This window comes from Protobothrops mucrosquamatus, unplaced genomic scaffold, assembly GCF_001527695.2.
Source record: "Protobothrops mucrosquamatus isolate PMUCROS unplaced genomic scaffold, P.Mucros_1.0 scaffold76, whole genome shotgun sequence".
In the NCBI taxonomy this organism is placed as follows: Eukaryota; Metazoa; Chordata; class Lepidosauria; order Squamata; family Viperidae; genus Protobothrops; species Protobothrops mucrosquamatus.
This window is the reverse complement of record NW_015386453.1, coordinates 984,148-996,246: the sequence shown is the minus strand read 5'-3', so window position 1 is coordinate 996,246 and position 12,099 is coordinate 984,148. Positions and strand designations below refer to the sequence as shown.

Here is a 12,099-nt window from a genome sequence, read left to right as displayed (position 1 = left end):
ATCAACCTTCTCCAGCCTCTACTCTCCATGTGTGTGGGAACTACAATACCTAAATGCCATGGTGCTTAGAAATTTTAGGAGTTGTAATCCCTATACACTTAGTGGATAATTGTATATTGGTGAATGGGGCGGGGGATAATCTTCCCTTTTCTTTAAGAGTATTAGTGGTTTTGGAAGATTTATTCTCTACTGCAGCACCAGCTCTACTGGTGGAATCTTCTCCCTCTAGGAAAAGTGAGGTTAGGTCCATCCCTCTCAACATTCTGCAAGTCTCCAAAATCCTGGCTATGTTATCAGGCCTGGGACCCAAGGGGATCAGAGAGATTTTGCAATGGTTCCCCTACTGCGGTTAATATAATTTCCTGTTTTGTTTGTTTCCTATAGCTATTTTTAACTGATTATTTTTATGTGTTTGTTATTTTTTAATTAAGCGCTGTACATAGCCCAGAGTCACTTTCATGTGAGATGGACAGCTATACAAATGTGATAAATAAAATTCCTTTTTGTCTAACACAATATGTTCTAATTGGCAAGTTCCAGGTATATATACTTCAGCTTCCACAATTCTCAGTAATGTTCCTTCTGGCTGGGGAATTTTGGGAGCTGCTCCACATACCAGGAAGGCTTCATGACAAATTGGCTTCAGAGCTGCTGGTGTAGTTGGATATGAAAGACAGACTCTTAACAAAAATTCTGGAGAATGCTTCTTAAGTGTAAAGGGTCAAAACTCCTGAAAGTTTCTATGTATATGGAGATAAGGTGTTAAAATTGTTCAGAGCATTAAGAAATCAAAATTTTCAGAAAGTATTTTGAAAATCTAACTTCCCCCTCATTGAAAACAAGTTCATTCTTGTTTTCTGATCTTTTCTTTGGTTAACGTTGACCTGCTTCCCTCTCTTATTCACTTGTGTTACTTGTATCTAGTTTTATGATACAGTAACTTAAACTAATCTTTCTCTATATGGAGTTTTCCAACAAAACAGAAATCCCTACAAAGTTTATCAACCTTGTAGACAATTGAAGACAATTTAAAACAATTATGATTGTTTTTAGAAAATAGATTTTTTTCCCTTGTGTAGATCATAGTATAAATATTTTCAAGACCCAAACAGATCCATTGTTGCATTTTTATTAAGATTTGTTAGTGTAACCTTATCTTCCTCATCCACATTCCAAGTTAAACTTTGATTATTATACAGTCACTGAGTTAAAATACTTTGTTCTGCTAATAGGTCAGGCAGTGAATTCCTTGAGGAAGCAAATTACACATGCTGCAATCACATGTTTGACATTTTTAAATGGAGAAAGGCCTTAGTAGTAGATTTTAAGAACAGTGTTATTGGCACAGAAAAAAAGGCATAGATGATGCATTTATTTATTTATTCATTCATTCATTCAATTTATATGCTATCAAGTGTGACCTAATCTAATTGATATAATTTTGATCTGCATATGAATGAAGAGAGATATAGACTTCAAAGTGTGAAATGGAATACAGTTGCAGTGCCAGTACTAAGTTCCTGTTTCATCCTAAGGTGGAATTTGAGAGTGTCAAGCGTGCCTTAAGGTGCCATGAGGAAGAGCTCATGTTGGCTGGTTCCCAGCTACAAGAACTGGGTCGTCTTCGGGATTTGGCTGAACAGCAACTTCAGGAGGCCCTTGAGACTGTCCAGGCTGAGCGTGAGCAGAAGCAGGAACTGCGGCGGGAGCTAGCCGTCTATGTTGGGGGCCATCATGATTCTCTGAACAGCTTGCAGGCCAACCTGGAGGAGCTCAGCCACAGCCACACCACAGAGTGCGAGGAGCAAGACAGTGGTTTTGCCAACGGTAGCAACGTAGGGGGGGTGACATCCACACCTCACAGCTTCCAGCCTGCACCTGGTCTTGTTGCAGATCTCTTCAGTGAACTTAACTTGGCAGAGATTCACAAGCTACAGCAGCAACTCCAACAGGTTAGGAAATCAGAGCTTTGGTTAGGGTTGGGGAACAGGAATTTGGATTTGACAGAGTAATGGTTTGCAATACTGATTGCTTTCTTATTGAACAGAGAAGTGAGCAGATTTGTTTCAGTTGCCAAGGAGTTACTGATGACCAGCAGCGTTCATTCAGATATACCACTTCAAATGAATTAAAAACAAAGGTGAATGGTCAGTGTATGTGTAGAATAAACTGGGATAATATGGAGAAAATTCTAGCCAAACTGTTCCGAGACCTGGCAGAATGGATTTTTCATTTTGATATGATTCTCAAAACACCCTGATATCACAAAGCCCATCCCAATAAAATAAAACTCTCTTGCATGGAGTTTCTGGGAACATACATAACTGCTATCTGATTATGTGTCCTTTAATGAAGGGTTGAGATGTTGGGAAACACATTTTTCCTGCAGGACTATTGCTTCTGCAAATGAACTTTTTGGCTTTTGATCTCCATGGCTGCAGCCCTGAAGATTAACTCCAGTATCTGATAATATCACGTAGAATTATAGGTAATCCTCAACTTATGACCATTTTTTTCAAAGTTATGATAGTGCTGAATAAATGAACGTATTACTTGTGCCTGATATTATGGCCATTGCAGCACCCCATACAGTCACGTGATCAAAATTTAGGTGCTTGGCAGCCCATCTGCACTTACGACTACATCTCCCATCTATGCCCTTCTGGCTACCTTGCGCCTTGCCTTGAAAGGGTGGCAAGCAACTGCAGAACCCCACAGCATTGGGGCTGCTTGCCATGCCTTGTGAAGCCTCGGCTTCTGCAGCCCACACAAGCAGGCATTCATTCACCTAGAGCTGCCTTCTCTCCCAGTTCCCTACAACAGTCTTTCACCTTTTGTGACCAGCCACTGAAGCAGAAGCACCTTGCTGCCTTTGCTATTTCCATTTTGAATCTACAGTTGCCATGCTATCCTGGGTGCTCCTGCTTCTCTGTTGTGAACACTTCCCATACATGGCTCCTCAGCCGACCCTAGGAGTGCATCGCCAAGCCACGGTGTCCATAAAGCGTCAGCACCCAAGAAGCACCAGCAAGCATTTGTTTGCCCAACTGCCTTCTCTCCCAGTTCCCTGAACTGACTTTTTGCTTTTGCACCGAGCTGCCGAAGCAGAACCACTTGCTGCCTTTGTTCTCTTTTTTTTAGACCCAGCTTCTCCAGTCAACCTTTCTCTACATGTGACTCCCTGAGCCTTCAAAACACTCTGCTGTCTTTGGAAGGACAGCATTCCAAAGGCTATCCTATCTCAGGAAATGAATGAATGGTAGCTGGAGTGGGCTGGGGCAGACTAGGGCAGCTGGAGTTTCATGGAGCATGGCAAACAACCCCACAAGGCAGGATGCCTGGCAGCCAAAGAGCAGAGATGAGGGAGAGGGGGAGATAGGCAGGTGGAAGGAATTAGAGGCAGTCCCTTACCTTACTGAGGCTGGGTGGGGGAGGACCTAGCCTGGAATGCCTTGGATTGGGGTGGGTACTCACTTAATGACCCACAATTAGAAGTGCCTGGATTGCCATTGTAAGTTGGTGCAGTCATGTGACATTTTATGACCACACTGACTTACAACAGCAATCGTGCTTCCAACTGTGGTGTAAGTTGAGGACTACCTGTACTAGCAACGAATGCAGAAACTAATGTGCAATTAATGGGTTGCAATGAGACTAAAACAATAAGTCCTGTAATGTTAATTCTAACTCATCAACGCTTAACATGTCACTGGACTCCTGTGGGGAGATTATAGGTCAGAAGAGCCAATACAAGGCTGGAGACATTTAAAACGTTTTAATCAGGGATTTAAAGGTGAAAATTACTCTTTGGTACTACGAATTGGCACTCAGTGCAAGAAGTGATTCTGGTTGTGAGCTCTTCAGATGTTGGTAGTTACCTTTTCTTGGACTATGTGATGCCATTTTTCAGATTTAGGAGCATCCCTTTCAACTGTAGAACTCATTGCAGCTCCCTATGTTTCGTTCACGTTTGCCTGATTGGGCTGCTTGACTACCTTGTGCCAAAGTTTCTGCTTGTGAAACAGGTTCTTGAAAGATGGTTTTCCACTTCCTCCTCTGTTGAGTATGTTTCTCCCCACTTTCTTCCCATTTAATAGTATACCTAGTTTAGCAAAGAACACTGTGTCAGGGAGCTCATTTCCAGCTCACTATGAAAGCTAATCCTTGGTGGCATATCAAGGTCTAAAGCTCAGCGCTTTTCTGTCTGAGTTAAACACTGGCTCAGAGAAACCCAGAGGGAAATTTGGCAGGACTGTTGAGATGGGCCAGAGCCTAAAGATAGATAATAGATAAAGACTGAAGAAAACAGTGAAATCAAGGCAGAATTTGGTAGTCTATGTGTTCTAATTTATTTACCACATTTGTAAAAAAACATCCAACAAAGTAAACCTGAAGTTCAGAGCCTCTCCCTGTCCCTGTTACAACCTGCTGTGGGAATTGATAGCAATCTTATTTTAAGTATTGGGGCTTAGCTTTTGAAAGGGCCCAGTGATATTCCAAACAAAGAATCTTTCTGAGTGAACTTAATCTAATCTGGGATTCAGAATATGGATAGATTGCCTCTCCCTAATTCTCTGCAGTCATATATTGCATTAAAGCAAGATGTGGTTTGTTTTATACTATCTTAATGTGTTGCATGACACCAATTACGTTACTTGGTTAAACCATGGTTCATGGTTTGCTTTGATGAATTTAGGCAGTGTTTCTTAGTGAATAAATTATCTTTAGTACATAGTGTAATTATCTTTAATACATAGTGTAATATGTAAACCCAATTAACATCTTACCATAGGAAATTCTGTCCTATCTTGTCTTTGTTTCCTTAGGCAGAAAAAGAAAAAGCTTCACTAGCTTCAGATCTGCAAGATCTCAAGAAACAGCTGACCAGGACTAAGGAGATCTTGGCCCAACAGCAGTTGTGCAACAGCCGTCAAGTAGATCAGCTTCCAGCCCCAGAGGCTAAGCCCAGTGCTAATAATGGTGGGGATAGCCTGTCACCCAATAATAGGGAATGCTACCGTGAGGAGCTGGAAAGGGCCCAACTGGCAATCCGGCAAGAGAGAGAGGCAGCTGCCCACCTAGAAGCTGAGTTGAGAATTGCTAGACGGATTACCAGAGAGTATCAGTCACGGCTGGCTGAGACTCAGGAGGAGATCCTTATTTTTTCTGAAGATATGGCAACTCTCTACCATCACATCTGTGCCCTCCACAACATAACCCCACACCGTGTAGTATTGGACTATTACAGGGAGGGCCGTGGTGTCCAAAGTGTGCGCAGAAGGCAGTCCTCCAGAAAACATATGTTCACAGAAATAGAGACAACTAGCAGTGCAGACAGATCACCAGCCAGTAGCCCTGTCTCCCCATGTGGTTTGGAGCCTCTTTATGTCACTAATCTGACAGAGATCTTGAGAGAACAGCTGGGGCATCTGCAGGTAGCACTGTCCTTTGCCCATCAGCAGCGCCCAATGGGGCACAGAGCTGAACTGGAACGTGATAAAGAAGTTCTGGTAGAAGAGGTGCTGAAACTGAAGTCCATGTTGAGCACAAAGCGTGAACAGGTTGCTACACTGCGCACAGTGCTTAAGGCCAACAAGCAGGTAAGTGCAGGAAGTCCTAGTTGCAGTACAGATCTGCCGTGGGCTAAAAGAATGGAAAGTGGTCCTGAGAGTCATGTTTGGGAGCATCCACTCCCATGCTCTTTAACATCTATATGAAGCCACTGGGGGAAGCCATCTGACTAGACAAGTATGGCACTGAAGATACCCAGCTTTATATGGCAAATTTAGACTATAGGCCAGGGATTGGCAAACTTTTTCTGTACAGGGCAAAATCCCACTCCTTTTCCACCTCTGTAAGTATAGCTGGCAGTTCTGCAGACGAAAGACTGCTACCCATTGGACAGCCTTGATCTACCAAGGAGGCTGCTGGATCACATTGGCTGGGACCCACACCTCTTGCACTGGGAGCTCAGCTAAGGTTCAGGCCTGGTGATCTGTTATCCATCCATCCGTTCTTAGCTTGCAGGCCATATAAAAACAGGCAGCAGGTTGGATTTGGCTCATGAGCGGTAGTTTGTTGACCCTTGCTCTAGGTCAGGGCTTTTCAACCAGTGGTACGGGTACCACCTGTGGTACATTGGCACCTGGTAGGTGGTACGCGACCATCCAGAAAAGTGGTAGTGGGGGAGAGGAATGAGCTGAACCAGTGGCAGCACCGCACAAGCCTGAGCGAGAGATGCCTGAAGCTGCAGGGCTGTCAGGGCTCAGCGGAAGTGCCAGGATCAGCGTTTCTTTGGGACTGTCAGGGCTCAGTGGAAGCACCAGGATCAGCGCCAGGCTCCAGCTGGAGCTCGGCGCTGATCCTGGTGCTTCTGCTGAGCCCTGAAGAAGCACCAATCAACTGGAAAGCAGTACTGATCCTGGCGCTTCTGCTGAGCCCAGAAGAAGCGCCAATCAGCTGGAATATTGCAGCATCTCCAGGGTCTTGTGATTTACATTCAGATGCTTGGCAACTGATTCATATTTATGACAGTCACAGTATCCCAGCAACCACCCAGCAGACGGGGGGAATAAAAACCAAACACCCCCCACCCCATCCCTGCTGCCAATCCTCAACAGAAATGCTCACAACAATGAAAACCTCGGACAGGAGGAAGAGCACCACTGGGTGGGCAGGCAGGTGTCTTGCTCGGCTATGGCTTGGGGGGCACTTTTTTCAGTGCCATTGTAACTTCGAACAGTTCATCACTTTTTTTCTTTCTTTTTTTTTTGGTCATCAGGTTTTTGACACCTTGCTTAGGCGATTGGTGGTACTCGGATATTGCCATATCCTAAAAGTGGTACAATGAGTGAAAAGGTTGAAAAGCCCTGCTCTAGGTCATCCCTTCAACCCCCATCACTAAACATACAGGTAGTCCTCAGTTTATGACCATCTGTCTAATGACCACTCAAAGATATGACTGCATTGAAAAAAGTGATAATTGGTTCTCACACTTAACGACCGTCGCACCATCACCATGGTCACATGGTCAAAATTTGGGTGCTTGGCAACCTATACATATTAATAACAGTTCCAGGTCCCAGAATCATGTGATCACCATTTGCAATCTTCCCAAGAGCTTCCAACAAGCAAACTCAATGGGGGAAGCCAAATTTGCTTAATGGCTATGTGGATCTGCTTAACAACTGCAGCAAAAAAAGATCATAAAATTGACCACGATTCACTTAACTGCATTGTTTAGCAGAGAAAGTTCCGGGCTCAATTGTAGTCATAAGTCAAGGACTGCCTGTAATTCACCTATTGTGGAAAGAGCAAAACCATTATAAAAAATAGCTCCTAGAACCTCTGCAAGTAGTTTAGTAAGCTCCATGGTCTATGGAAGGGGTCCCCAACCCTTGGTCTGTGGACTGGTACCGGGCTGCAGCATGCCAGCAACCAGTCCGCACAAACAAGCAAAGCCCCATCCGTGGGATGCAGGCAGCACACAAAACTATGCACTCTCCAGTCTGGAAAAACCTTTCTCCACGGAACCGGCCCCTGGTGCCCAAAAGGTTGGGGACCTATTGAAAACTGCTGAGAGGTCCAGAAGGGCTGAGAGAAATGCACTACCGTCATCCAGTTCCAATACCAGGAGAGCAACCAATATTGTTTCAATCCTATTACCTGGGCTTGAATGATAATTGAAAAGGTTCCAGATAATTGGATGTTTCTTGGGTGCTAAATAACTGGTCCACTAAGCAACCTTCCCTTTTTGAAGGTTGTGCCCAAAAGTTATCTAAGATCATTCGATCCAAGACTGGCCTTTTCAGAAAAGGGTGCACCACGGCAATTTTCAAGACTGGGGGCAACTCCCTTTCCTGTAACAAGAAATTGACAGTCTCCTGGACCTAGGTAGTCGCATTTCTGCCTATTCCTATCAAAAACCAGGATCTGTGAGGATCCAAGATACAAGTGGCAATGTACTGTCTAGATAGTTCCCTTCCATTTTTCAAATTTTGAAGGCCAAAAATTATCCCAGATGATCTAGATCAGGGCATAATCAGACCATGGCAATAGGGTAGATGGGAATCAACTGTCCAGATTCCATGCCATCTGGTTAGAAACAGACATGAGGTTCAAGGTGTGACCATCTAATGTGTCAAGCCAGGGGGGATATGTTGTCATCTTGTGAATTCTTGTGTGTTGTGTTGCTCCAGTTTAATATTGTTCATTAGCCGTCTTCGAATTTTAATTATTTTTATATTGCTGGATGTTTTATATTTGTTTTTGTATTGTGATGATTTAGAAATTTAATAAATAAAAACAGAAAAACTAAATCCTTATCTTTCATTATATTATGACTTTAAAAAGGTTTTGATACAGACCTTCCCTGATATTCTATGAAACAAATTTAAACAAAAGAACAATGTAACTCCTCTGAAAGGCTAAATAAGGATCAAATGGAAGTCATCAGAAAACCAAAATGAAAGGAGTTAAATGGGTTTCTTCAGGAAATTAGTCACAATAAAGCTATGTCCATAGCTATAGCACATAGGGTGCTAGTTACGGTTCTGGGCCTTCAAACATTGATGCCATAATTTGTACTGAAGCATGTCAGTCTGTCCAGATCTTAAGAAAATGCATTCCTTCGCTCCCATGAGTTGTGCCAATATAATTTGGATGATAGTCGTGATAATTGTATCCTTCCTTTTTTGTTTGGAAGCTCTGCTGCATCTCCCAATATCTCCTCCTAACCTCCTGTGCTTGCTGAGCCCTTCTGTTACATTTTACTGATGTCATGATGTCATCCTGCTTTCAAATATAGTAGGTTGTGTCTGCAGTACAGACACGTCTTTTCCTGACTAACTTTAAAGTCAACAAAAGCCAGAATGAATGTTTCCAAGCGTATAACTATAGAAATGGGCAATTAATTGTTTTCTGGGAAAAGGTTTTATGCAGATGTGGTCCAATCTGTTAATGTAGCAGCGCAGTTGCCCCTCATGGAGTTATTAACAGACTGAGCTTCCCAGGAAAACTTCAGCAATGATACACCCATGGTTGGAGTGACATTTGCAGGGTGATCTAGAAGATTTGGGGAAGCATTCAGCTTCTAGATTTTCTATAAATGATGCAAATGAAGGATATTTGTGTATTGTGAATGTGTGCAACCTTTCTTTGCAGACAGCAGAGGCAGCCCTCTCAAATCTCAAAGGACAGTACGAAGGTGAAAAGGTGCTGGTGTCAGAGACCATGATCAAGTTGCGTCATGAGCTCAAGGCCCTGAAGGAGGATGCTGCTACTTTCTCTTCCCTACGTGCCATGTTTGCTAGCAGGTTAGAAGCAGGGTCTGCTTAGTGAGGCAGGAAATGAGCCTGTTTTGGAGTAAAGAGTCAAATAGGATTGGGTTAGTTCTTCTATCACTACCACTGTTCTGTAATCTAGTGTATATGTATATATATTATGTATGGGTGTAGGCGTGAATTGGTAGATACATACTTTCTTTTGAGAGCAGGCAACAGAATTTCATTTTTAATGTGGGTCAGTGTGCTCACAGTAAAAAATACTATCTTAGTGCAAGGACAGGGTGACGGAGCTACATGGAACAGCCAGTTGCCTTTGGTGGATTTCATTCTTCATTGACTATGAAAACTCAGCAAAATTTACCACTGAATTTTGATGGTTAACTGCTATGAAAGAACCTTTTGTTACTGAATACAACACAGGATTAGGAAAAAAAGTTGAGAAACAGAAATGTAGTAGTGTGTGTCCAAAACCAGTGATGAATTATATATAAAGTTAGTTACAGAAATATTTTGGAAATTTCATTTTTCTTAGGTTGCATCTTTTTATTTTTTCCAAATACTTTAATACTACAGTGAGAGTAGCATTTTAACCACCCATCTTCAGTATTAAGAATTATTTTTTAAAAGGGATGGAAGTAGTGACAAGTACTGTATGTTTGAATGGGACATTCTGCCAAAGATTTCAAGTTAATGGGGACTTGCCTAATTGGCTTCAGCAGAATATTTATTTATTTTGCCACATATTTATTTAACATCAATGTGCATTCCTTTTCTGCTCTAGTGTGTTTTACCCAAGTTTTTTCTGGCCATGCTTGGTATAGTATATCAAAAGCAAAATGGTGTAACAGAAAGAAACAAAAGTAGAGCAGTCATCAGACATGAAAACACTGTAAAACTTTTTATTCCACATAATCTGTTATGAGAAGTGGCCAACTTTCTAGCAGCCTTATCCTGAAAACTGTGTTCTATCTCTCTGGCTTCTGAAACTCAAACATAAAATTTCTAAATATTCCTTTATTCTACATCTTTTCTCCCCTGATATAAGACAATCTGAGATGTGTTTCAAATGAGATTCCATACTGTTTCTGGCACTTAAAGGGTCATTGGATATTACCCTTGCAAAGCAGCTTGTGGAATTGTTTTTCGACATATACCTGAACCTGTTGCCTCCATTTTCTGCCCCCAGGTGTGATCAGTACGTGAGCCAGCTAGATGAGATGCAACGGCAACTGGAAGCTGCAGAGGATGAAAAGAAGACTCTAAACTCCTTGTTGCGCATGGCGATCCAGCAGAAGCTGGCACTCACACATCGACTGGAGGCTCTTGAAAACCCAGTGGAAGAGTTGAGGGGCAATAGGAGGGTACTCAGAGCAACCAAGGGTAGTGCGGTAAGAATAAAAGGAACCACTGAGAGATGATGGAGGAATAAAAATCACCCAGTTCTTAAATTTGCTATAGATGTAACACACTGTTCACCTAGCTGTAATGGAGATGTTCCACAGAGCTACATACTTATCTCTCTTTTTGTTCTTGAATAAGGTATGTAGGTCTGTGGAACTCCTTTCTTTGGCACCAGCTGTAGGCAATGTTTGGGTAGAGCTGAACTGAGCCTGCATTGTGTTCATACCAAATCCCGATTTGCAAATCTGCTTCTAAGCACAGTTTCTGTTCTTTACTTAAATGCATAAATATCAATGACTTAAATGCATAAACGTCATTGGACTGTAGTGATCTCGTTATTTTGCAGAAATAGGAGCTGTGGGCAAATAATAAAAATTATGACCCTGGGACGAGCAGTTGCAAATTTTGATTATAGATGAAGCCACTCACAAACTCTAGTCTGCATGCTGGAGCATTTCTGAATTGCCACTTATTTTTTAGCAAAATATTTCTCACAAGCCAAAGATGATGATTTCAAGAAATAAAAGGCACACAGTTGGGATTTATAAGAATCTGGGGCAGTCAAATAGTAATAAGCATAAGTGTACCATATCTACAGTGACCATATTTTCTTAGAACAATCCTGAAAAAGAGTAAAATCTGAGAGATTCATAATGATTAAAAAATTAATTATGTTTATTTTTTAAAAAGGCAGCAAAATTATATTTTTTAGTTTACAAATGCAAAGATTAAAAACTAATGCAAAGAAAAATATAAAAAAGAAAAATTAATTGCACAAAAAGGAAAAGAAAAAAGATATATAGTAAAGGAAAAAGATGTAAAGAAATCAACAATCTTGATTTTTTATTCCTTTAAATAATATCCCAGCATTTGATTTATTTTCATTTTCTCTTTGTCTCTTCTCAAAAACTCCTTCAAAACTTCAAAAGATCTCATTTGTTAAATCCAAAATAAACAGTCATCAAGTCACCCTTTCAGTTTGTTATTTGTATATCCCTTTTAATTAATAAGATATTTGTTGGTTTCATTTGTAAATCCAGTATAAGATCTTGTTCCATGTCATTCTGATAGCCTGTTATTTTTATATCCACATTTGAATCAGCTTCAGTCTCAGTTTTGTCCAGTGAGATTTATTCCTCTCCTATGGTCTCTTTTAAGTTTCATTTTTAAAGTAGCAGACAATCTTGAGAGAAACATCTGTATGCGTTGTTCCCACAGAATATTTGAAGTCTTTCCCAGTTGTATTTTGTTCCATTCTATATTAATGTGTCTCTTATTCTTTAATTCTAATGTTCTTTCTGGTTCCCTCTAAAGTCCAACTTTCAAAATTCCTCTTTTTTCTCTCTAATCACATTTTCCCACAGGAAGGTTTCTTATAATTAATTAAAAGTTTTATTGTTTATTATTTATTGAA

The 12,099-nt window shown here is 41.3% G+C and overlaps 1 protein-coding gene across 1 annotated transcript in view; it reads left to right on the top strand.

Moving 5' to 3' along the window:
- The window catches only part of LOC107284232 (protein bicaudal D homolog 2-like), a 17,098-nt gene extending 5,914 nt beyond the window's left edge, over positions 1-11,184 (top strand). The window contains exons 4-7 of the mRNA XM_015812259.1: positions 1,512-1,952; positions 4,827-5,600; positions 9,163-9,314; positions 10,471-11,184. Coding sequence (XP_015667745.1) covers positions 1,512-1,952; positions 4,827-5,600; positions 9,163-9,314; positions 10,471-10,702 — 1,599 coding nt within the window. The 3' untranslated portion in view covers positions 10,703-11,184. The remainder of the gene's footprint in view (positions 1-1,511; positions 1,953-4,826; positions 5,601-9,162; positions 9,315-10,470) is intronic.
- Positions 11,185-12,099: the final 915 nt, after the last annotated feature.